We start from the raw sequence: 25,192 nt of genomic DNA on the forward strand, positions 1-25,192 counted from the left end.
CCGACTCCTGCCTGCATCTACTACTATTACTTCACTTCGAGAGCGCTTCTATGCTTGCCTCTCCAGATATTAAGTTCATGACAAACAGAGTAATGCATGAAGTATGATGACATAATGTATACAGAATAAAACCAAGCAATATGATTAAACCCTGTCGTTTTCCCCTTAGTAGCAACAATACAAATACGTGCCTTGTTACCCCTCCTGCCATAGAGTGAGGACACCGCAAGATTGAACTTATTAGAAAGCACCTCTCCCCCTGAAGATAAATCAATCTAGTTGGCCAAACCAAACGGATGGATCGGAGAGAAATGCAAAGCTATAACAATTACACATAATAAAGTTTAAAAAAGACCCAATTATTTTCAATGAATAATTTGATCATAAACTCACAATTCATCGAATCGCAACAAACGCACCGCAAAAGAAGATTGCATCGAATAGAACTCCGAGGAGAACATTGCATTGAAGATCAGAGAGAGAGATAGAGATATATATAGAGAGAGATCTAGATAATCACTATGGACCCATAGGTCCTGTGGGAACTACTCACACATTATCGGAGGTGCAGTAAAGTTGATGTAGAAGCCCTCCGTGATCGATTTCCCCTCCAGTAGAGTACCGGAAAAGACCTCCAGATGGGATCGCGGAAGAACAAAGATTTGTGACAGCGGAAAAGTTGTTTCGTTGGTGCTTCTAGGGGTTTTCCAATATTTGAGAATTTATAACACTGGAATTAGGTCATATGGAGCCACGAGCAGCCCGTAGGATAACAGGGCACCCTGTTGTCTTGCCGTCTCAATGTTTCTCTTCTGGACTCCCTTGAAACTTCCAGGGTTTCTTATGTTCCAAAAATATCTTAAATGTTTCGTCGTGTTTGGACTTCGTTTGATATGGATTTTCTGTAAAGTTAAAAACAAGTAGAAAACAACAACTCACACTAGGCACTAGGTTAATAGGTTAATTCCCGAAAATAATATAAAATATACAAGATTGGTAATATAATATAATGAAACAATAAAAAATATAAATATGTTAAAGGCGTATGAGGTCACTACTTATAGATTGTTTCTACGAGGGAATCACTACTTATAGATTAACAATTTTCTATAAATGAAACTTAGCACAACACAACTAAATAACCGTAAACTAAGTCTCCGTCCCAAAACAAGTCTAGTGGTTATAGTCAAAAGATTTAAACTGAAACCACGACACTTATTTTAAAACCGACGGGTAATAGAAAAGCAAGCTCAAAAGTGTGCGGCTCAGATTGATTAAGAAATAGCTTATTTTAGAAACAAGGAAAACATGTTTTTTTATGTATAAAAAAAAGGCGATTGGATGAGGTCTCAAAACGTGTGGATGAGACGAAGCGTTCCTGTTTTGAGCCAAAAAAAACGAAGCCAGAAAAGGTAAAACCGTACTCTAGTCCACAGATCACTCTCCAGCCTCCAATCCCATCCCTTTCCTTACCACAAAAAGAAAAAACAAAACCAGCCGTGCCTAAACGCCGTGAAGACGTGACAAAGCTACGCCGTGACGATCTTTCCTGCGGCGCACCTCGCGAGCCCACTGTCAACTACAGTAGCCGCCAACCCGCACCTACCGAAGTGCGTCGCCCGGGCCCACCCGGCAGCGCCCCGGCCGCGGCGGAGCCCCACGCCACGCTCCACGTGTCGGGGCTCCCCGGGGCGGATCTGACGGGCCGATGGAGCGCGCGGCTTTAGATTTCGTCGGATCCCGGCGGGTCGCGGGGCCCACCCGCTCCCTCCGGCCCTCCCCGTCTCCACTTGCTCCACGTCAGGGTCACCCCGTTATCTATTTCCCCCCTCTCCTCTCCCCCTCCTTCCTTCAGCACCACCACTTCTCCTCTCCCCCCAGACAGAGCCCAGGCTCAGTTTTACCTCTCGGCCGGTGGTCCTCGTAACACCCCGCCGCGTCGTGGGAAACATCCACGGCTACTTCCACGCGCGGGTCAAAGCTCGCGCGCCCACGCCCATGCCGCCACCGCCCGCGCCTCGACCCCCCACGGTGCGCGCCCTCTCGCCCTTCCCTCTGGCAACGCGAGCGCTCGTCTCTGCCCACCTTTTTGGGGGTTCGCTTTAGCTGATTTTGGGGCGGGGGTTTCACGACCTCCGAATCCGGTGGATCTCGGCCGCCCGCCGCCGGAATCCGGCACAGGTGGAGCGCCGTGAGGCGCTTTTTCAGAGATGCCTCGTCGGGGTTGAGTCGCGGTGGGAGTTTGACGCTTGGTTTACCTGTCTGGTCCTGTTGAAAGCTCGAGTACTGCTGATGCAGTCTAATTTCATCTCATCACCAAGACTATTTCCTCAGTCTTTTAAGCTCCTATAATCTCTAAATTGCGCTCATCTTTGCTATAGTAACTAGTAAGTACCAATTTTGTACGATAAATCCGTTCTCCAAACATTGGCATCGCGCGCCGACCCTTACCAATTTCGTACGGTGTGCGTGTCAATTGCCGACGAACTGCCCATAATTCGAAGCATTTCTCATGCTCGTGATAGATTCGACCTTGATCCATGCGTGCTTGTTGCAGATTCCACTAGTTGGATGCAGCATGCCCATATCTGAACCCAGCATAGGGCATGCTCCGTCGTTTGTCAACCGTCTCTAGTTGCAAACGCCACGGATCCAGCTGATGGTGAGCGCCGGTCAAGCTGGCGCGGACGGACCTTCCACCAGTGATATTAGGGGAACTGGAAACGGCGCCTTAGAGAATGGCCATGCCCTCAAGGCAAACGAGGACAAGGAATGGAGGGGCGGCAGCAAGGAAGAGGACTGGCCCAGCACGCACAGTGCGCCACCAGGCTTGGACGAGCACAAGCAGCAGCAAGGCCGGGTCATCCGCTGGGAGAAGTTCCTGCCGGTGGAGACACTAAGGGTCTTGCTGGTGGAGAACGATGACTGTACCCGACATGTTGTCCGTGCTCTGCTCCGTAAGTGTGGCTATGAAGGTAATGCCCTGCAAATTTAAACTCTAGTTTCAAGTAAATTATTAAATTCGATTTTGATCTTTTGTAGTTTGTAGGTCTGTTAGAGGCCAGAGTGTTCATGTTGTTGTATTTTGTTCTCTCTCTTTCGGTTTTAGATTTCACTTCGAGTTGATTTTGAACTGATAGTGCGACCATACATCTATCACAACATTTATACAGGGATACTGAGGCTGGAGGTTATCCTCCTTTTCCAAAAAAAAAAGAACAAGGGGATACTGGAATTGCTTACTGTGGAAAAGGGGGAACTGAAATTGCTTGTTGTGAAAAAGAGTGCATCGCGCATGCTAAAATAAGAGCAATGATTTTGATGGCACATCCTAATTGATCATAGCTAAAGACACCATGATGCCGACCTGTATTTAGAATATGAGATCTTCATTCAATTCCCCAGTCAGCAATTAGTTGATGTGGCTATTAGTTTTACTTCAGTGGAAGAAGGTGCCTGATGGTGAATGCTCCTGTCTTGGTGCATCAGTTGATGGGCATGGTCAATCTTGATCAGTCAGCATAGTTTTGTTAACTGTTAACATGGATGAATCTATAAATGGCCAGGAACTTTGTTAAAAAGATGCCAAGGTGAGCACCAACACCGAGAAAGAAAAATCAAATAGCCAACTTACATTTGGTCTTGCTGCTAATTGAAATCAGTGCAACTGAAGTGATTTTACAAGGCCTTACTTATCCCCACTCTCACGAGCTAGCTGAAGCTAGGAACTTTGCAAACTTGAGCCTAGTTATCTTTGAGTAGTTTCTTGCACTAAATTGGGTAACGGTTTTGCTAGGTCTCAGTCGACTGAGACTTGGTTATATCTCAGTCGATGCTATATTCGTTTGATCTTGCATGGAGATCTGTGCAAAAAATTTCTTTTTAGTTTATTCCTTTTTCTTCCTATATACTACTACCTCCGTTTCTAAATATAAGTCTTTTTCTTCCTATGTAGACATATTTTAGAGTGTAGATTCACCCATTTTGCTCCATATGTAGCCGTATTGGAATCTCTAAAAGGACTTATATTTAGGAACGGAGGGAGTATGTCACTTGACTGAAACTTGGTTAAGTCTTAGTCGAGTGAGACCTAGCCACACCCATATTGGGTAAATACAAACTTTATTCAAGTGTCATGGATCTTCCTAATGTAAATTGTATGTTTGATGTGTTTGTTAATTTGTTCAGTACATTATGTTATCTCCTATTAGAATTATGCCTTTCCTTTTATATTCAAAGGTGAAAGCTAAATCAATATTGCTTTTCTTTGAAACTGTTTCAATTACGTCAGTCCATTGATTGTAAAATGCATATCTTTCCTTTGTAGTTATCGCTGCTGAGAATGGATTGCATGCATGGCAATATCTTGAAGATGTGCAAAACCGTATTGACCTTGTATTAACTGAGGTCGCCATGCCTTGTCTATCTGGAATTGGTCTACTCAGTAAGATCACGAGTCACAGTATTTGCAAGGGCATTCCTGTGATCAGTAAGTAGCTTTCCTGCTCAACCATATTGCTCCAACAGATTAATACGCTTATTTTGGTCCTTGTTAATTTTTTAGTTTAAATATTCTTAGCTTCTAAAGCTTATGTTGTTTCCGTGCAGTGATGTCTAAGAATGACTCGATGAGTACAGTCTTTAGGTGTCTATCAAAGGGAGCAGTTGACTTCTTAGTGAAGCCGATACGGAAGAATGAACTTAAGACCCTTTGGCAGCATATATGGAGGCGATGCCACAGTGTAAGTTGCTTGTTGTTGGTCTAGCTTATTTCATGTCGGAAAACCAAGCCCAAAAGTCACGAGGGCATAGTTTCTTTGACCTACCTATTTATCTTCTCTGATTATCACTCTGGAATTTGCCTTTTTCTGAATCTAGTCCAGTGGAAGTGAAAGTGGCATCCATACACAAAAATGTTCCAAGCCGAAGGCTGGTGATGAATATGAGAACAACAGTGGCGGCAGTCATGATGATGATGACGATGACGATGATGATGCTGATGACGACTTTAGTGTTGGGCCCAATGCTAGGGATGGCAGTGATAATGGCAGTGGCACTCAGGTACGTCGGTTACTTAAAATTGGAAGGTACTCCTTACTCATCAGAAGATTGCGATAGATGTAATATAAAGGGTATTAGTTGAATACTACTCAGAACAAATGTTTGACTCTTCCAAAATTAATAGGATTAATACCTCTGCTGGTTGAAAAGCTATGTGTTAAGTACAAGTTTTTCGTGCACATACTTTGTACTTCCTAGTAATTCACCCCAGATCAGATCCTAGACCGATTCACCGTGGGCATTTTAGACCTTTTAACGTCTCACCCTGAGTCCACCCTTAGAACTGAGTAACAAAATGATAGCGTTTGTGCTAATGTTTTTTAAGAAATCTCTTCTGGAAATCTATTCTCATGCCACCGATCTATATTAAAATGCAGAGTTCATGGACGAAGCGTGCTGTGGAGATTGATAGCCCACAACTTGTGTCTTCTGATCATCTAGCAGATTCACCTGATAGTACTTGTGCGCAAGTAATTCACCCCAGATCAGAGATAGGCAGCAATAGGTGGTTGCCGACTGCAAATAAAAGGAACATCAATAATCAAAAAGAAAATAATGGTATCTTATGCTAACAGTATCCTTTGTACAAAGTAAATACACCTTTTACTGTCTGTCAACCAACTGCCACTTCTTATGCAGATGACTCCATGGGGAAATACTTAGAAATAGGCGCTCCTAGAAATTCAAGTCTTGGGTATCAATCTTCTCCAAATGAGATGTCTGTTAATCCAACAGAAAAACAGCATGAGAATCTCACATGTCAAAACAAGTCAGTAAACAAAATAGTCATCGACAAACCAACTAGTCAAACTGCTGATTTGATTAGTTCAATAGCCAGAAACACAGAATCGAAACAGGCTGCTAGAATCACTGATGCACCTGACTGCTCCTCCAAGATGCCAAACGGGAATGAAATGAAAAACGATTCTCCCATCAACATGCCATCCCAAGAGCTGGGTCTGAAGATATCGGAAACAACTAGATGTGGAACTGAAATCCATGATGAACGAAGTATTCTGAAAAGATCAAACATCTCAGCATTCACCAGGTGCAAAGCATAACATCACTATAGTTACTAAGTTATGAACACAGTAATAAGTTGCGTACTAACTGTCCTTTATTTTGCAAGGTACCATACTCCCATGGCTTCCGATCAAGGTGGGGCAACATTTCGGGGAAGCTGTTCACCTCAAGATAACAGCTCAGAGGCTGTGAAAACGAACTCCACCTGCAAGATGGAGTCAAATTCAGATGCTGCTCAAATAAAGCAGGGCTCAAATGGCAGTAGCAACAACAATGACATGGGCTCCAGTACCAAGAATGCCATCGCAAAGCCTTGTACAGACAGGGAGAGAGTTATGTCACCATCACTTGTTAAATCAAACCAGCAGACTTCAGCATTCCATCCGATGCAGCACCGAGTGTCACCAGCTGACGCAGCACGCAAGGACAAAGCTGCTGAAGAAATTGCCAATGCAGTGAAAGTGGGCCACTCAAGTGAGGCACAGCAAAGCTCTGTGCAGCATCACCATCATGCACACTATTACCGCCATGTTATGGCACAGCAACAGACATTAATTGACCGTGCATCAAACGCCCGGTGTGGTTCATCCAATGCGTCTGATTTACCCCTGGAAGGTCATGCTGCCAACTATGGTGTGAACGGGAGCGTCTCAGGCAGCAATAATGGAAGCAATACGCAAAACGGAAGTAGCTCCGCTCCCAATATTGCAAGGCCAAACCTGGACAGTGGTACCATGGACAAAACTGAGGCTGGCGGTGGCAACGGTAGTGGGAGCGGGCCGAGCGGTAGTGGCAATGACATGGTATGTCAGAATCAGCTCAGCCAACGAGAAGCTGCAGTGAACAAATTCAGGCAGAAGCGGAAAGAGAGGAACTTCGGGAAAAAGGTAAATCTATTTTCAGCTACATGCTTTCTAAAGCAGGGACTTCAAAAATTAGGCCCCTTTCAGTTTGATTTAGTATAGTATGAATGACCAGGAATGTTTTCCAAGTAGTTGGACGCAAACTAGAACCTACTCGGTTATTTATGTCATGACGATGATGAATATTAACTTCTTACTTCTGAAAGAGAGAAACGCTTAATTTTGTCAAAACAAAACAAAAAGAGAAAGAGCGAGAGAGAAACATGAGCTTTATGTTGCTTCCAAAAATGTAATGGCAGGCCAGCAAACGGAATAGCGTAGCAGCATAGGCGTAGGAAATGCAATTGATAGTGCCTTGGGGAGTGCGATTTTATCTGCTGATGCATTGGACGTTTCTGATGGTTTGTATTGACGGCCTCATCTGCTTGGCTATTTTCAGGTGCGGTACCAAAGCAGGAAGAGACTTGCCGAGCAGCGGCCACGTGTCCGTGGGCAATTCGTCCGACAGTCTGGACAAGAAGATGACGCAGGCCAAGCAGCAGACAGATGACACGACCCTCCCTTCTGTAGCGAATGTTACTACATACGTACATAGGTTATTGACTCTCACATTAGAGTGCTCAACAAATAAAGACCCACCCGTATGATTATTGTCCCTGGCCGGCTGACTCCAGATGAAAATTTGTAATATCTAATCTATGTGGCCGTCCGTCGTAGTAAGCACCATGCATGTTACCCCTCGTTATTGTTTGCGATCTTCAGTTCTCTTGGAGAGATAGATATGCTTAGTCTTACTCAAGAAGAGTCTTAAGAAGGAGCAAGCCAGTAGCCAAGTTGTCACTCATATCTATCTATATACATAATGCATGTTAAATCATTCAACCTTGACCAAGCTGATATAACTGACAAGGTGGTGTTCTAAAGTCAAAAGGTTGCACTTCACTTCTACTCCCTCTGTAGAGAAATATAAGGCCTCTTTTGGTTCATAGGATAGGATTATCGTAGGAATAGGAATCTTGTAGGAAATGAGATGACATGTATCTCAAATCCTATGAGTAGGAATAGGAAACAAGATGTCATTTGGTTGACACCAAAGGAATTTTTCCATTGAGTCTAGGCTCATTTTTATTTTCCTATGAAATGTGGAGGATAGGAACCAATCCTATGTAGGAATAGGAATCCATTCCTATGAACCAAAGGGCTCTAAAGGAAAAAATCCTATAAAAATTCTATCCTCTAGAATTCCTATGAAATTCCTCCAAACCAAAGGAGGCCTAAGCTTGTTTAAATCACTAATATAATGATTTAAACGATCATATATTTCTTTACGGAGGGAGTAATATGAGACCTTTTAGATCACAACTTTACAAAGGGAGTACTGATGTTTTGGCATTGCAGTTCCCCTAGCGTCTGCTCGAATACTCCATATCACAGGCTTACAATGTTGTGTACACCCCCTTTTCCAATGAATAAAGGCAACACAAACTTCCTAAAAAAAGGCAAAAAGAGATGCAACGATGCGAGTCCTGAACCAGGCAATGCTACTTTCCTTTCCATGATATTCCTTAAAACAGGGCAACTTCAACATAACGAGCGACGCATCAACTGGCATCACTGAAGTGATATCTGCTGTGCAGTTTTACTGTGGCCAAAGTTCTAATGTCTGCTCCCTGGGTAGAAGAAGTCTGCGCCGTTTTCCTTCACCTTAAAATGGAAGTTCCAAACTTTCTGCCCTTTCGCCGGCCTCTGCTCGATGAGCATTCCTTTGTTTACCACTGACAGCTGTTGACAAAAGAATGAAACGCTTGTCAACTGTAAATAAAATGGACGGTGCCAAGTGCCATCATTCACAATAAGACCAATGTTCGCTGGAGTAAATTCACAGCTATATATAGTGGCTCAAAAAATCAAACCAAGAACCGAAAGTATGCAGAGTGGTGATCAAGAACCGACCTGTCCATGAACATCAGCGGCTAAACCAGTGCTCAGAGGTGCTGCTTTAATCACAAGATCCGCAATATAGCGCAGATGTGCCAGAAGTCCCACACCATCCTCGCTTGAATAAATATCCTCATGAATAAGAACCACAAGCAAGCAATTCTGCCAAGACACAAGCAAGGTGTAAAAAAATGTGAATATGCTCTGAAGAAAGAGTACTGGCAGTGATTGGCAGATTCAGTTTTACCATCTCAGACGTAAGTGTCACACAATAATGCAAGAAGTCCAAGACATCATCTGCAGAACCATTGGCAGCAACTTCCAAGAGTGAAACATCATCTATCATAACCGTGAGCCGACCTGCATTTTCCCCAGCCCTGTATGTCTCCACCACTCTCTGAACAGCACTATACAGCTGAGCTAAGCTATCAGCAATGGCACCTCCCCTTGTTCCACCTGAGTAAAGAAGCATGCAAATCAGCGACTTGTTAACAATGATGCAGCATTTGGAGAAACAAGGTACTCAAAGATTGCTTGCCTGGGAACGCCTGCAAGTCAAAGAAATGAAGCCTCTCACTCTTCCTATGCATGGATAAGTTACAGCCCTGGAAAATTTCAGGAGACGAAATCATAAGCCGTCCAACATTTAAACTAGGCCACAATACTGGTAGAAATCAAAAAATACACGTTTGCTGAATGGTCAGTCCAGCCTCCAGTGCAGCAATCAAAGTTAGATTTAACTTGTGCAAACTTGCTAAACCTTCTGGTTCTGGATGAGCTAGTTGTTGAAATACCGAAGTGTCACAGACATCGAGCTATTGCTGCCAGTTCACTCAGTACTGGCTTCCTGGCAACACAACTATACAGTTCTGACATCAAGCTTTATGCTTAAACCCAATGGTTCACTGCTATGATGGATGATGCTCGGCAACGGAGTTTGATTTACGACAGCAACTTCCGTTCCACATTCAGATTAGAGCAGGAATTTATCTACGAGTAGATTCTATACCCAGATCACCTTGTCAAATTTTCTGATGGGCTATCACCCATTTATTTACAGCTCAATACACTTTGATTTTGGCCCCATCGAGCCGATCAATCGATGCAAGTAAGCGCATGCTTACATAATTTCTCAACTAAGACATGGTACAGCTCTGCAGTACTCACCAAGTAACAAGTGTGTGTGAGACAGAGACCGTGGTTAGGTTATGGTAAGGGTGGTAGCAAGCACGGGAAGTGCTCGGGGAAATGCGGGTGAGCGGCCGGGGCGCTTACCATCTTGCGGAGGATGCGGTCGTAGTGCGAGAAGGGGTGCGCGAGGGCGAGGAGCGCCGCGCCACCGCCACCGCCCGCGGCGAGCGCGCGCTTGAGGAGGAGGTGGAGGACGAAGGCGGCGGGCGCCTCCACGCAGTCCTCCACCACCACCACCCGCGCGCCGGCGCACATGGCCTCGCCCAGCAGGTCCCCCCCGCCGTACTCCTCCATCTCCGCCTCGCCCAGCCCCCCCGGAAACCGCGACCAACAGACTGCGGCGGCGAAGGCGGCGCAAGGAAGGACGTGCCTGAGCGAACTCACAGAGACCAAAGAGAGAAAAAGAAGAGTCCAAAGGAAGGCGTACTTGGAGGAAGTACGTAACGTAGGTCCGAAGGCGCGCCCCCGTAGCGGAGAGTGCGCGTGCGTGTCCACGGAAGCAAAACGGTCACGCGGGGCGGGCGTGGCGTGGCGTGGCGGAGGCAGCAGACGGCACCTGAGGACAGTGCGCGCATCCCTTCCGTCCTTACTCGGAGTCGTGGACAAAAGGGAGGACGGAGTCGTCTCGTCTCGTCCGTTTCTCCCCCACATTCTTCCTGCGCTTGTCGTCCGTTCCAACCTCCGGCTCTCAAACCCTGCGCTGCGCACTTCCCTTCCACCATCCCTCACTCCCTCCCTCCATCCACCACTGCATTCCGACGAGGCGGACGGCCATGGGGTGCTGCACCTCGTCGCAGAAGAAGGGCGCCGCGGCGGGGGACAGGAGGAAGGAGCCCGCCGAGAAGCCGTCCCAGATCGCGCCGGCCGCCTCGCCGTCGCCCACGCCCTCGCCATCAGCTGGTACGTGCGCGCGGCTTCTTCCTTCTTCCTCCTCTTCCTTTGCGGTGCGGGAATTCTTCTCCTCCTCCTTCTTCTCCCATGACGCCGGTGCGGCGCCGGTTCTTGGCCGTGTCTTCGCCGCGGCGGCCTGCTAGTTTGGCCCCGCCGCTCGACGTAGTCTCTTGGCATCGTGCGGTTGATCGGATTCTTGGTTCGTTTCTGACGTCGGTGGTCTATGAGCGAGGGTTCTTGCGCGGCTGATCCCGTGGTTTCTTTGGCGCTTCTTCCCTTGATGTCTGGTTCGTGAAATGTGTGCGGAATAGTGCCATGCCATGGGCGGCCGTGCCCGTCTTCGTTCCCAGAATTTGGGATGCCGCAATGCTTCCTCGTGATTTTTGGGTATTCTACGCGCAATCGTTCGAGTCGTTGCATTCTTGGGAATTAGGATTTCGTGCAAGTCCATTTCTTCGCGATTAAGTAATTGATTCCGCCAAGAAAGTGTGATTCTCGGCCCTGAAACCGCACAAGATTCACGCGTTCCTTTCTTTCTGCTTTGCATGTGCACATCTTTGGATATACTATCAAGAAATTGCTGCATCTTTGGACACTTCAATTCACTTTTTTACCAATCGGCTACTCCCACTGTTTCAACTTTCAAGTTTGCAGGGCATGGAGAGATCTTGTTCGCTAATGTACCATGAAAAATATGTAGTACATCGAATATAGTTAATTTTAATAAATCAGGATAATAATTAGGGGCATTCTACTAGTCATTTAGTATCTCATTGGTCTGTGTGCAGGACAAGATATACTGGCGGTATACAGTATATTTTCAACCGATTGAGTAATTAATTTCGCCATGAACTTGTGGTCCTAGGGGTTCTTCTTCTTTCTATAAAATACACGTCAAGCACAGTCTTGAGGTCTTCTATATTTTTTTGAACATCCGTAGTCTTCTTCTATATTTAGAAGAAGATAACCAAAGTGGCCCAAAACCTACACAATCACCGTGGCGGTGGCGGTGGCGCCGACCAAAACAGTGCAAACGTCCAACTAACCTCCTAGAACAGAAAGTGTTGTTCTGGGTATTGAAACTGCACATTATTTTACTAGCTAGTGAGTAAATGTTCTCTGATTCTGGAAATTTTTATTTAGGAAGTAAATTAATGTTATTACGAGGGGGGACCACTGTGTCCCGATCGCGATGCTATGTGTGATGTATACATAATACATGTTCCCGGTCAAATTTCTGTCCCTTTTTCTTGCTATGGTTGGATTGGTGTGTTGGCCAAACCTGTATTTCGGTGATATAGATGAAAACTTAAGTGAGACACCAAAATAAAATTTTGAATATGTGCAGTACGATATGCCAAATGAAACAGGTTACATGTTGTTTATAGCTGCCCCTGTTTATTGTGCTTATTAATGAGGTACAACTGTATACATCTATGTGTTCCTAGTGTATTACTGGGTAACCCCATGCATCTATACTTTACTCAAAAACAAATAATTAGATGGCATGATTGCTTCAACATGGATATTGTTGAGTAAAGAATTGTGTTATTTCTGTCATTTTGACTTTTCTGTTTACAATAAACCTTTTTGTTCTTGTATACTAATTGGAATTGTTCGGTTCCTTTTTGCTGATTCATAATTTCCCACATAAACGGGTGTTGTTTTGGATAATGGAAGTGTTTAGGCTTTTTCATGTGATAGCTGACAACTACAATGGTGGTGCATCTATTTTGTTTCTGCAGAGATGTCAAGATTAGAGGCCAGTCAGGGGGCCGTGCGCACTAAGTTCATCTCAAGCCCTGGTCTGCATACCAATCGCCTATCTTTCACCTACGAGGAGCTGAATGCGGCGACATTGGGCTTCCCACGAGATCACTTTCTAGGAGAGGGTGGGTTCGGAAAGGTTTATAAAGGTGTGCTGGACGGCAACGAGGTGAGTTCATGTGTTCTATGGGCAGTTCAATAATTGGAATTACAGATGTATTAAACACAAAAGATTTTTTCTTGCTAAATTGTTAGTCACATGAACGACAATGTGATGAGAAGTTAAACTGATGTGAGTTCAAGAATGGATCGCGGTAGCATTTTGTTTCGTATTTTTTAATGTTGTCGACGTTCTGTGCTATGGTTTACTGAGGTTGTTTTGTTATGAAAAGTGAGGCTTGTGAGAGGATATGGTGTACTATATGATTCGCTTGTATGTTGCTGCAACAGGTTGCTATAAAGATTCTCAACCCCAATGGATTGCAAGGGAACAGAGAGTTCTGCACAGAAGTTATGGTGTTGAGCAGGATGCATCACCCGAATCTCGTCAAGCTTGTTGGCTTCTGCACTGATGATGATCAGAGGCTTTTAGTCTATGAATACATGCCTCTGGGTTCATTGGAAACTCATATTTTTGGTATGTTACTAAACTACTATATATATATATATATATATATATATATTTATATTGTTTGAAGAATAATCAGAAGCTTTTTTAACCAGAATTCGGTTTTGTTTTTTATCTTCCCAGATCTTCCCCCTAATAAGAAGCCTCTTGACTGGAATACAAGGATAAATATACTTGCTGGGGCAGCTCAAGGCCTGAAGCATTTGCATGTTAACTGCAACCCTCCTATCATAAACCGTGACGTGAAGTGTGCGAATATTTTGCTTGGTGAGGAATATCATCCAAAGCTGGCCGACTTTGGCTTGGCAAAGCTAGGTCCGACTGGCGACGATACTCATGTTTCAACTAGAGTGATGGGTACACCTGGGTATTGTGCGCCGGAGTATCTTGAGAGCGGTCAGTTGACTATCAAGTCAGATGTTTACAGCTTTGGTGTTGTCATACTGGAGGTAATCACAGGAAGAAAGGCTTTAGATCAGAGTCGAATCAAAGCTGAGCGTAGCCTTGCTGAATGGGTAAGCATCATTTCCTGCGTTTTTTTTTCTTTTATAGAACTACTCCTTGCTTCCCCCCAATGCTATAATGGCTGTACCAAGGACAATATTGTGTTTACCTGGTATATCTTTGGTGAGTTCTGATTTCTATTTGCTTCTGAAAACTGGCAGAAGCATCATAAGTTTATTAGTAGTTTTTAACCATTTGATTACTATAGATTTGTTATCTTCTTTTATTACATTTGGTCTTGCCATTGCTGAGATAATATTCTTCTTGGCATTTCTCCATAATTCCTCATATGGAAGCCACAATAAGTTTGGCATACACTAGACAGAAACATATATAGTTTTTGTTTGCCCCTTTAATGTACATCTTAAGAACCCTTGTCTAAAAAGTAAAACGAGTTTCCCTTTCTACGATGAAGATTAATTGTTGCGACTCTTGTTGGTGTATAATTTCAGGCCACCCCTTTGATCAACCGGAGGGATTTTGCAATGTTGGCAGATCCAGCACTTGGCAATCAGTACAGCATGACATCATTGTACCAAGTCCTTTCCGTTGCTCGAATGTGCCTGAATACAACAGCCAGCCAGAGACCTCAGATTACAGACGTAGCTGCCGCTCTTGCTCACATCTCAAAGTCCAGAAGAACGCGGCGACCAGCCCACCAGCAGTCAGCAGCTCAAGTTCACCAACCCGGGGAAGATATATAAGAGGAACTAGTAGTATATCATAGTCATGGGGACACCAGTGCAAAGCAATGTAGTGTTTGTGGCTTTGATATGATGATGATGATATCGTGATCAAGAATAGGCTCTACTCCCCATTCCGATATGGCCGAATTGCTGGAGGGGGGAAGTTTTGTTTGTAGAAGCTAAATAGATAGAGTAGAGTAGGTGCAAATATCCATGTGTCCCTTGTTAAGGGCCTGAGGTTTGTCATATGTGGTTTTGGGAACATAGCTTCATAGTAGTTGAAGATATCTCCATGACGCTTAATCTTCGCTTCCTCCTCTTGTTGACATGTTGCTGATGTACATGTGCTCTTCAGCCCGTACCTAAAAGTGTTGATGGTTTTGTTGAGGTTGTGCTCCACAAATTTTGGTTCAATCTCTTCCTTTTTTTCATTTCTAACACAAAAATCTAGGTCATTGCATATTTTTCACTATGTAGTGTTTACTCCTATTTTATCTGCCATTTTTCAGGTGATTATTATCCAACTGTTCCTGACTCTTGTACCAGGCAGTTGCATGTCCTGCGACTGAATGCTATGGGCATGACAGGTCACAAAATGTAAACAAACACAAATATAGATGCCATATTTTACTAAATAGTGAATGATCATTCCTGGCAATAATCAACAGATACTTTGTCTTTTACACTAAGCAACATATGACAAGAATATGTTGCGCATCGAAAGAACAAATAAGACACTGGAACATCATTTCCTTTACAGTGCTTTTGCAAAACTCTTTCAACAAGAGAAACAAAACATGCTCTTCCCCAGTATAACCCTATGACATCCTCACAAACTAACCTAACAACACAGGGGGTTTCGTGTGTATTTTTTCTTTCTCCTAACCGTAACACTAAATATTGACAATCTTAATGAAACTAATCGGAGAAGAAAGTTTACATGGATGCCTTGCAAAGAGAGACCTACCAACATAACTCCATCTGACCATTGAACCCAATATGATACAAAGTACAATTTCAGCAAAACTTCATGGGAAACATAAGTTGATTCTTCCTGCCAACAAAAAATAGCTGGTTTCTATGGATTCTTCTGGCGATCGGGCAACCCAATCACTCATGGATATCAAGATCCTTGCTGGCACCGACGATTTTCTACCTGATTCCACAGGAGTTTAGCCTTCATTCGTTTCAGTGGGATTCGACTTTCCCTGATAAAAGTAATTCGAAAATTAATGAACCAACAGCACCTTGGTTTTTTATCATCTTTCTAGCTAGAAGAACCATTGGGATTGTCATGATTTCAAAATGCTATGTGAATATATTGATCTAACTGCTTCTCCTTTTCTCCAAGGATTACATAGAGAGGTTGGTCCTTCTGTATAGATAAACAAACTATTGTATCCTAGGGCACTGCACATTTTACGACGTACCTTGCTCTTTTCTAGCCATCCAAGCCCCCTAGAAAGTAAGCCCACTTTCTTGTTAGGTGTATCTTGATTTGGTTCTTGATTTATCTTCCCAAGGTCTGCATGCGGTGACCTACAAAAGAATCCAGTAAAATGAAATGTTACCATGTGAACATAGACTTGCAGAATTAAATATTAAAAATCAGTGAGAAATATCAGCAATAACCACAATATCTGCTGACAGAGAACGCGACAATGAGAAAACAAAAGAAACCAACTAAAGCACAAGCTATTAAGATACATACAATGAGCTGAAAAGCAAATTAGTCGTGCTCGTTGCCCAGTGTAAAAGTTCACAACTGTATTTCGAAAAGAGCACAGCAATAATACTAGGTAATACTAGGAGGGTGAAAGATTTCAGCTAAGTAACCAAAACATACTTTGGGGCGAACGTTTGGACGGCTTTAACCTGCCCGGCCTGGTACTGCTTTGTAGCTTCCAACATAGTTTCTGCCATCACAGCTCTCTTCTCCATTTGTGAAAGCGCTATCAAAACTGCTTCATACTTCTCCTGCATATACAAGGTATGAAACCTTATGCATCTCACCTTCCCCGACAGTATAAGTTGTACAAGTAGAAGGAAAAACAGCACTTCCAGAAAACAGCTTTAAAAAGCGGCTCCAAGGTTAACCTGGATCAAATGAGCAGCATATTTTTGTTCAGCAGCATCTCGCTCAGCAGCTATGCGGGCATCTTCTGTCACTTTCTGCTCCTGCTCCATTCTTAACAAAATCTGCATGGGCAAGTAAATGTGTGTACTTTTTAAGCAAGAAGACAGAACAAAATACTTCAAAGTTGAGAGTGTTATGCAATCTAAAGCCAAGGCACTAAAACAGCACCTCAAGCATTGCCTTTTCTTGTTCTTGCTTATCTTCGAAAGTTCTTCGGAATTCAGATACCTCTGCCTCCAAGTTCTCAACCTGAGAATCTTCTCTAAGTCAAGAACATATAGATCAAAATTTAAGAAAGAAGGGAAAAGGGACCAAAGGACTTAAAGTACATCATTACTGTGATAATCTTAAAGTGACTCTTTATTTAGAAACAAATACAGACATAAAGTACAAGGCGCGTGCTCTCTGATTTTGCTGACCATGTGGCAACTCAGGAATTGCAAAATCACAGTGTCTTTGACTCTGCTAATCCTAATGTTGCCATGCTGGTTGAGGAAATCATCGTCGAAGCCAAGCTATAGATGCTCACTGGAGGGAAAGAGCTGCGTCAGCTGCCACTGCACACACGGCGGCCTGACGTTTGATCAGCTGTACAGCTCTTTCCCTTTTTGGTGTGTTTTTGCCTTGTTTTGTTCTGGCTTTAGCCCTTAGCCTTTCAGTTTATTGCTCTTCACATTTTTTGTTGCTTTGGCTGTAAGACCCACACCATCTCACTATCTCAGTGCCTCTTCTAATACGGAAGACATGAATTTTGATGCATGTTTAGGAAAAAATCCAAACATAGGATCTTTTTAACCCAAAAAAGGACGGGGAGTTTGAACTGCCATAAATTTGTGCTGTCCTATGGAAAGAAGTTAGTCAGATAACATCATTACCGTAGCACTCAGCGTACGTCTATTGTCTTGCGTGACCATCTCCATTAAAGCAGTTTCTAACTCCTCGGCCCTGTGATTATCAAGAAATATAAGCCAAGCTTTATGGACATGTGTTGAGAGGCCAAGTAAGCAAAATGTTACAGTACAAAATTAAGCCATATGGCCCAACTTACAATCACAAACAAGATGAGAATATACACGAATTTAAGGATTAATACCAATTCCAGATGCAGATTTAGATAAGACTTTTATAGTGAAACCGACGAACAGGTTTCAAGAAATTTGGTCACACAAAGTAAATATCTTCTGACTTATCATGAAGACGTGAAGGAGATAGGGAGCACAGTGTCCCTTTGAATAATACCTTTTCCCCTGAATACTGTAGCTAAACTCGGATGTATGAACAGAGCCAGTAGACAATTTGTTATTCAAACCAAAAAGTTCTTTTTGTTTGCTATTTTTAATATATGTTGAATACCAAAAGGTACTTTTGTTTTAACTATCACTCAGAACATTGAAAGGACATGCATTTTTCCTTATATTTAACTGAAGAACTTATACCAGCATCGTAGCATAACAGGAAAATGAAATTTATACTGATGCTGCCTTAAAGTGAGCACATATTACAAGTCTTAAGGGAACAAATGAAATCAGAACCAGAACAGAAGTAACATGAACCTGAGTTCAGCTGATCTTTTCTCCTCAAGCAGTTTGCACAGCTCAACCTTTAGCCATGTTACCTGTGTGAAAGCAATGCAACGTGTATTCAAAATTCCAGATTGGCAAAAGAAATCAGATTATTAAGCTCAACGAAAGCTAAATTATACAGAAAAAGAACCATCAAGCGTGGCCAAAAATCAGTTTGGTTTCATGCCTGGGAGGTCGACCATGGAAGCCATTTTCTTGGTACGACAACTTATGGAGAGATACAGGGAGCAAAGGATAGAATTGCGTATAGTGTCCATTGGCTTGGAGAAGGTTTACGATAAGATACCGCAGAATGTCATGTGGTGGGCCTTGGACAAACACAAAGTCCCAACAAAGTACATTACCCTCAGCAAGGACATGTATGATAATGTTGTGACAAATGTTTGAACAAGTGATGGCGACACTGATTACTTCCCGATTAAAATATGACTGCAGGGTCAGCTTTGAGCCCTTATCTTTTTGCTTTGGTGATGGATGAGGTCACAAGGGATATAAGGAGATATACCATGGTGTATGCTCTTTGCGGATGATGTGGTGCTAGTCGATGATAGTCGGACGGGGGCTAATAGGAAGTTAGAGCTATCGAGACAAACCTTGAAATCAAAAGGTTTTAGGCTTAATAGAACTAAAGCTGAGTACATGAGGTGCGGTTTCAGTACTACTAAGCACGAGGAGGAGGTTAGCCTTGATGGGCAGGTGGTACCTCAGAAGGATACCTTTCAATATTTGGGGTCAATGCTGCAGAAGGATGGTGATATCGATGAAGATGTGAGCCATCGAATCAAAACCAGATGGATAAGTGGCGCGAAGCTTTTGGCGTTCACTGTGACAACTGACAAGAGAGTGCTACAAAAGCTAAAAGGCAGGTTCTATAGGCCGGCGATTCGACCCACAATGTTGTATGACGCTGAGTGTTAGCCAGCTAAAAGACGATATGTTCAGCAGTTAGGTGTAACCGAGATGTGCATGTTGAGATGGATGTGTGTCCACACAAGGAAGGATCAGGTCTGAAATGATGATATACGGGATAGAGTTGGGGTAGCCCCGATTGAAGAGAAACTTGTCCAACATCGTCTGAGATGGTTTGGGCATATTCAGCGCAGCCTCCAGAAGCTCCAGTGCATAGCGGACGGCTAAAGCGTGCTGATAATGTCAAGAGAGGTCGGGGTAGACCAAACTTGACATGGGAGGAGTCCGTAAAGAGAGATCTGAAGGACTGGAATATCACTAAAGAACTAGCCATGGACAGGGGTGCGTGGAAGTTAGCTATCCACGTGCCAGAACCATGAGTTGGTTTCTAGACCTTATGGGTTTCAGCTCTAACCTACCTACCCCAACTTGTTTGGGACTAAAGGCTTTGTTGTTGTTGTTGAAAAAAGAACCATTAAATTATACAAAAAGATCATCACAGAGAACTGTTACGAATCACCAAAATTTAACCATCAAAGTGACAAATAAACTTGGATGCATATAATACACGCATCTTCATTACATTCTTTTAGGGAAACAACCATCTCATACAGGAAAAAATGGAAATCAGTAGAAGAGGATCTTTTTTACCTGATCTTGAAGATCAATGCCCTCATCCAACTCATTTTCTAATGCTGAACCAGTAAGGTAGCTCCCCAGGTTTGTTGACCCAGAGTCCCCATTCACTTGCAAACCATCTGCCCCTTCCTTGGAATCAACTTGTGGGCACACAGATGAGGGGTCATGTTTAAAGCTATATAATTTAGTTGCTAACCCCTTCTTATCTTTCCAGGATTTACGGTCTTTTGATCTTTCCTCCATAGCCGCTATAATCTCTGGCCTGTGCTTTTCTCTTAGCTCTTGCAATCCCATTTCTTTGACTGACTGAAAACCCATACAAGCTGTCAATACAAGTTGGCTGCTGTCAAAGGTAGAGCCAGCAAGAGACTGCAGTAACGTAATTGCATCTCCAGCATCCTTTGTGGTCACCAAGGCAGGCCCTAAAAGTTAACATAAAAGATATAGTGTTGGGTAGACATCAAAGTTTAGTCAAATGAACAAACAATAGGACATAGTAACATTTTCAGATTAATCCAAAAACAGATAACTAGTACCATATAAGTCCAGCAAAGCAAGGGTTGTCCGGAACAACATTGTACGATTTCCTTCAAAAAGGATCACATCCCAAACACGAAGAACTAAAAGACAGGAAAAGTTCCAATCAGGTATAGTTAAATCATTAATCTGTTCGAACATATATACAAATATAAGGATTATGTAACACATAAAAAAACTAGTGTGGTTTTTTTCAATATCCTAACAAATTTTCTTGAGATGCTAAGTAATTTAAGGGGCTCTAAATAATCAAATATTACAGGAGCAAGCTAGAGAAAAATGTTCGTAATTGTATATTGTCATATCTTCATGAAAGCACAAAGATATTGTATAAAACCTGACCACTTTCCCATGGAAGCATGTTGATGAAAATTGAAAGAAACCATGGTCCAGTCACCCATGTCACCTGAACTCCCAAGATATCTGTATGTTTGGCTGAAAGAGAGTTGCAACCAATGTGAGTGCAAAGTGATAACCACCATCAAACGCTCTCAAGGAAATAAATCATTGTGCCTTCAGACAAATCTAAGCTATGTCAGCTCCTGATTTCAACTGAATGTGAGTCATATCCACATGCATCATTTTTTTAGTAATACTGTGAATGTAAAAATACATAGGTATCAGTAATATCACTGGAATACAGACCCAATTTTGGGAACCTTTCTCGTACAACGTCCTCAAGAACAAGTTGGTCAACCTGTGAATGAAGCAGCAACATTATACAACTGTTCGTGGCATACAAAACATGCATGAATAAATCGTCAAAAAATCAGAAGTACCTGTGATTCAATCATTTCCTCAGTGTAGTAACCCTCAAAGTACTCATCAACGACCCCCACCAGAGCCCTAAAATACAAAAAAAAAAGAAAAAGAAATTGTAGAACTGGAGCTAGCTTACGATCTTGAACCATAAAATTATCATTCATCAGATGTAGCTTTCAAAAGAAAAGGCACAGTCCTACCAGAATGCATTCTCTTCAGGCATGAACAATAAAAATAGCCCGGCAAAAAAGTTCATGGCCTACAAGAAAAACCAAAGATGTAAGATAAAATACTACCATCGTTATCTCAAATTAAAAGTACAAAGCAGATTTTAGGAACATAGGCTCATACAAACCCCTTCACAGGTCTGCACACGATGCAAATAAATAAATAAAATCATAACACTAATTTAGGCACATGTAGAAAAATCATGACAAAGTATAATGTTATGCATACTGTACAAACAAAGCAAGAGATAATAAGTTATATAACAAAGCGATGTTCATATCTTTTGTTTCCTTGCACTACACACATGATAGTATTTTTCTACACTACCATGATTGTTTTTTAGATTTTTTAAGATGTCTAGGCGTACAAACTCATGGATGGTTGCAAATGGGCTAGATTCATACTATTAGACTTTCCCCTTAAATATATAAAGTACAGATGTTTCTAAAACCGATGCAGGGTATGTGGAAAGCAAGATAAATGTAGCCTAAGTAGTGAATTGAACATGTGAAAACTTTCCTGACCTCGTAAAGCTAGAAAATGATGAAATTGCATATATGAAATTAAGGATAGGCCTCATTGATCTCAACCATGTATATTACTTATTACGGTTGAGAAGATCAAAATTTGTTCATCAGAACTGATTGTAAAGTTCCTAATTTCAAAGTAGACAGTGGATGATAGATTATAAATCTCTTCTATTTTTATTTAAATTTTTGAAATGTCATCGACTATAAGATGGCAACAAATTCTTAGCTAGAACTAACCTTTGAAAAATGGCGTTCTTTCATAGTTCACTTAAAAAGGGTTACAAAAAATATTTACAGTTGTAGGTTACAAAAAGGAAGGTCAAAATCCAAAAATCTTCAATGAGCAAATCACCTGGCAGTATCCAACAGATGGATTATGCCTTGCGTATGCTGTTAATAACCGCCTCAAGGCATTTCTCCCGTCCTCATCTAATGCAGGGTGTCCTGGAAATGTTCGAGGCAAATCCTGTAATGATAACAGAAAAAAAATCAAGTGTTTAGAAACACTAGAACTTGTTAACCAAGGGCACACTTCCACTTAGTTTGAACTGTTAGTGAACAACCTTCTCTATCTGCCCTTTCCACTTCTCAGGCTTGGAATCCTTTTTTGGTGAACTTTTCTGTTCATTCACCACTTGGTCCTTAAGGTCCTTTTCATCCAATACATCTGTCCTTTCATCTAGCAATTTGTTGTAATACCCAGTGATTTTCCGAGCGCCAACACCCACAAATGCTTGCCACATCTGCAAGGAAACAAACCAAATGTAATTGTAAAGGTATATCTCATAGACGACAGAAAAGCAAGGTGCAATTCTGGTTGCAGCTGCACCTCTCCTCTAAGAGCGATTGGCACACCTCCACGAACCAAGCTCTCCAGTTCCTCCCTCCAAGGAAAATAAGACCCTCCATTGTCTCCCTCCAATGTAACACTCGTTGGATCACCAGGTGCCCCGTCCTGTGACCGATCTGCCTTCTCTGCATCATGTGACTCCTCTGCTGAATTCCCTTCATGAGTTTCTTCTACTGCCCTGTCTTCTTCAATTGACGCAAGCTGTGTTGCAACCTTTCCAGATATGGCATTTGCAGTATCATTTCTTTTGATGACCCGAGAGCTCATCATTTTCTCAATGATGCTGAGTGATGCCCTCACCCGCCGCCAGGACTCGACTTTTATAGGCTCCAATTCATCCAACAACCCCTTATCAAAGGGGATCTCTTCAAACCTTTTGAAGTTGTCATTTTTCACTTCTCCCAGTTCTTTCAACCCTCCATTTTGATCTTTAAATTCTTCAGAGCCCCCATTTATAACTTTTATTTCTTCAGAGCATTCATTTATTTCCTTCAATTTTTCCGAGGCTTTGTTCAGCGTTACACAGTCTGCAGTACTCTCCTCTTTCAGTTTTTCTGAGTTGCCGGTGACATCTTCGAAATCCTCTGGCTTGCCTTTAGCTTCTATGGATTCATCATTCTCACCAACTTCATCTACGCATTCTATTTTGATGTTCCTCTCTTCGGCTTCACCTTCTTCTTCTTCATCATCACAATCCGCCCCTCTGCTACTGCTGTCCTCTTTTGGGGTTTCCAAGTTGCTAGTGACACCCTTAATATCTCCTGGCTCGCCATTTACTTCTCTGAGTTCCTCGTTGCCGTCAGCTTCCTTCAAATATTCCAAATTTTTGTCAGTATCTGTGTTTTCGGCTTCATGGTGCTCTTCTTTGACGCTCTTTTCTGCACTTTCAGCATCCCCCGCAGCAGCGGCATGAATGCTGGGTGTGCTGGGCAAATCCGCAGATTCAGCCAATCTGTCCAAGAAGTCCTTCCATCGATGTGTTCTCTCATCTTCCTCTTCCTAGCGACCAACCCACAGAAAGATGAGAAGTTTCCATCAGTAAATAAACAAGAGAAAGGAAGAGAACATTTGCAGTCTGACAAATTACCTTGTAAATCTTGGCATACTCGCGGAAACGCTGCAGATGCTGCGGCCGCACCGCGAATCCATAAGCGTCCCTGCGCCAAACCTCAACAACATCAGCCACAATGCCCAGAGACGACAACTCCGGCCACCGCATTACCCCCAACACCAATCCTGACCCGGACCAAATCTAGAAAAGACGACGAGGAGAGGGAAAAGGCAAAGAAATGGAAATGAGGGCTGGCATTTATGGGCTTTACCGGTACTCGGCGTCCATGGGGATCAACGCGCATTAAAGAAGAAGCGACAGGGCGACCTGGGCAGCGCACGCCATGGATTGACCAAAGCCATAAACCCTAGGCCGGCCGCGCCCCGAGATCCGCGCACATGGGAAGCAATGCGAGGGAAAAAAAATCAAATTGAGGTGAGGAGGTCGTGGGCGGGGTGGGGGGCGAAGAATCACGAACGGCGACGGGATCGCGGTGAGATGGGAGGGGAGCCGCGCGCGAGCCCGCCCGTTAATTGCACCCCCTCCACGCCCCCCGATGCCCGGACGCGAGGCAGAGAGGGAGGGGAAAATAGAAGAAGATGGATTCACCGCAGATCGTGGGAATGGAAGGGGGAAAAAAACTCGTTTTGCGTGGAGGCGGGAGCTCCGGAGCACGTGGCGCGCGGCACGACGATGTCGGCGGAGCGGGCGGGCGGGCGGGCGCCATCGGTTCCCTCTGGTTGGTGGACGGTGCATGGCTCCGTTGCTTGGTTGATTTGCTGCTGGCGGCACTGACTCACCTCTTGTGGTCGAAATCGAAGTCGAAGGGCGTGGCGCCCATGGTGGCGCGGGCGGCCCGGCGGCGGCGCGCGCCGTGGCCGTGGCCGGTCGTCGGGGCGCAGCTGTCCGTCGTCGTGGTCTCAGTTTGACTCGTACTAAGCAGCTCCCGCGCCGCGAGGGAGGACGAGGAGGGGATCAGGATGATTAAATCCGGCTGGGTTTGACCCGGATTTTGAATGATGGAGATTTCGTGAACGAGAAAAGGAGAGGCTTTTTCTGTAGTCCAACACAAGCTTCTCCGCTGATCAATCGCGCCATCATTCAGGGTGCGTGGTTCATTGGTTGGTGTTGTGCACTGGACTGTGTATGTATCTTTGATTGAAACTAAATTAAAAGGGGAGGATCGCGTAGTGCGCACTTAATTATGTGGTGGTGTCGCCCTCTCTGTGCTCCCCTCGTGCCATGGCAGGCCAAGTTTGACCTCGTCCGTTTGCCGGTTCGGTGAAGAGAGGACCGGACGTGGTCCCAGGCAGCAGGCAGCGAGGGGAATCGGATCATCTCAAAGCATCTAGGAGTACAACTGAGCCCGTCAAACCGGCCTCAAAATGCCCGGGCGGTACGTTCGGTCGCTGAC

At 43.7% G+C, this 25,192-nt stretch overlaps 4 protein-coding genes across 8 annotated transcripts; 2 read left to right on the forward strand and 2 right to left on the reverse strand.

Moving 5' to 3' along the window:
* The first annotated feature begins 1,827 nt into the window (after positions 1 to 1,827).
* PRR7 (pseudo-response regulator 7) lies at positions 1,828 to 7,692 on the forward strand. Of its 2 annotated transcripts, none has more exons than XM_048715495.2 (9): positions 1,828 to 2,031; positions 2,558 to 2,975; positions 4,328 to 4,489; positions 4,609 to 4,742; positions 4,879 to 5,061; positions 5,439 to 5,619; positions 5,701 to 6,109; positions 6,191 to 6,971; positions 7,387 to 7,692. In XM_048715495.2, exons 2-9 carry the CDS (start codon positions 2,660 to 2,662, stop codon positions 7,495 to 7,497), a joined length of 2,277 nt encoding a protein of 758 aa, XP_048571452.1. In that variant the 5' UTR covers positions 1,828 to 2,031; positions 2,558 to 2,659; the 3' UTR covers positions 7,498 to 7,692. The 2 variants fall into 2 exon arrangements, with proteins under 2 accessions (XP_048571452.1, XP_087374701.1); XM_087518575.1 differs by lacking the exon at positions 1,828 to 2,031 and adding an exon at positions 3,174 to 3,590 and having other exon boundaries at positions 2,837 to 2,975.
* Positions 7,693 to 8,248: 556 nt separating this feature from the next.
* On the reverse strand, positions 8,249 to 10,484 carry ELP6 (elongator protein 6). Its single transcript, XM_048715499.2, has 5 exons — positions 10,161 to 10,484; positions 9,424 to 9,490; positions 9,133 to 9,341; positions 8,901 to 9,047; positions 8,249 to 8,729 (listed from the first exon to the last, which is right to left on the reverse strand). The coding sequence occupies exons 1-5, from the start codon at positions 10,368 to 10,370 to the stop codon at positions 8,604 to 8,606; spliced, it is 759 nt and encodes a 252-aa protein (XP_048571456.1). The 5' UTR covers positions 10,371 to 10,484; the 3' UTR covers positions 8,249 to 8,603.
* Positions 10,485 to 10,631: 147 nt separating this feature from the next.
* On the forward strand, positions 10,632 to 14,983 carry CDL1 (Protein kinase superfamily protein). Its single transcript, XM_048715497.2, has 5 exons — positions 10,632 to 10,976; positions 12,713 to 12,903; positions 13,185 to 13,371; positions 13,486 to 13,877; positions 14,319 to 14,983. The coding sequence occupies exons 1-5, from the start codon at positions 10,850 to 10,852 to the stop codon at positions 14,568 to 14,570; spliced, it is 1,149 nt and encodes a 382-aa protein (XP_048571454.1). The 5' UTR covers positions 10,632 to 10,849; the 3' UTR covers positions 14,571 to 14,983.
* A 167-nt stretch (positions 14,984 to 15,150) lies between these two features.
* Positions 15,151 to 24,927, reverse strand: LOC125552042 (Ypt/Rab-GAP domain of gyp1p superfamily protein). 4 transcript variants are annotated; one of them, XM_048715493.2, is made up of 18 exons: positions 24,579 to 24,927; positions 23,815 to 23,884; positions 22,707 to 23,726; positions 22,441 to 22,620; positions 22,230 to 22,343; positions 21,320 to 21,378; positions 21,137 to 21,203; positions 21,003 to 21,054; positions 20,700 to 20,792; positions 20,357 to 20,440; positions 19,833 to 20,242; positions 18,243 to 18,304; positions 17,565 to 17,634; positions 16,858 to 16,938; positions 16,650 to 16,751; positions 16,399 to 16,529; positions 15,983 to 16,091; positions 15,151 to 15,760 (listed from the first exon to the last, which is right to left on the reverse strand). In XM_048715493.2, exons 1-18 carry the CDS (start codon positions 24,617 to 24,619, stop codon positions 15,725 to 15,727), a joined length of 2,781 nt encoding a protein of 926 aa, XP_048571450.1. In that variant the 5' UTR covers positions 24,620 to 24,927; the 3' UTR covers positions 15,151 to 15,724. The 4 variants fall into 4 exon arrangements, 3 of the variants coding, with proteins under 3 accessions (XP_048571450.1, XP_048571451.1, XP_087374700.1); XM_048715494.2 differs by lacking the exon at positions 24,579 to 24,927 and adding an exon at positions 24,050 to 24,480; XM_087518574.1 differs by lacking the exon at positions 24,579 to 24,927 and having other exon boundaries at positions 23,815 to 24,004.
* Between the last annotated feature and the right edge of the window lie 265 nt (positions 24,928 to 25,192).

The sequence above is a fragment of the Triticum urartu genome, chromosome 4A (genome assembly GCF_056163025.1).
Source record: "Triticum urartu cultivar PI428250 chromosome 4A, HENAU_Tu73, whole genome shotgun sequence".
NCBI classification, from domain to species: domain Eukaryota; kingdom Viridiplantae; phylum Streptophyta; class Magnoliopsida; order Poales; family Poaceae; genus Triticum; species Triticum urartu.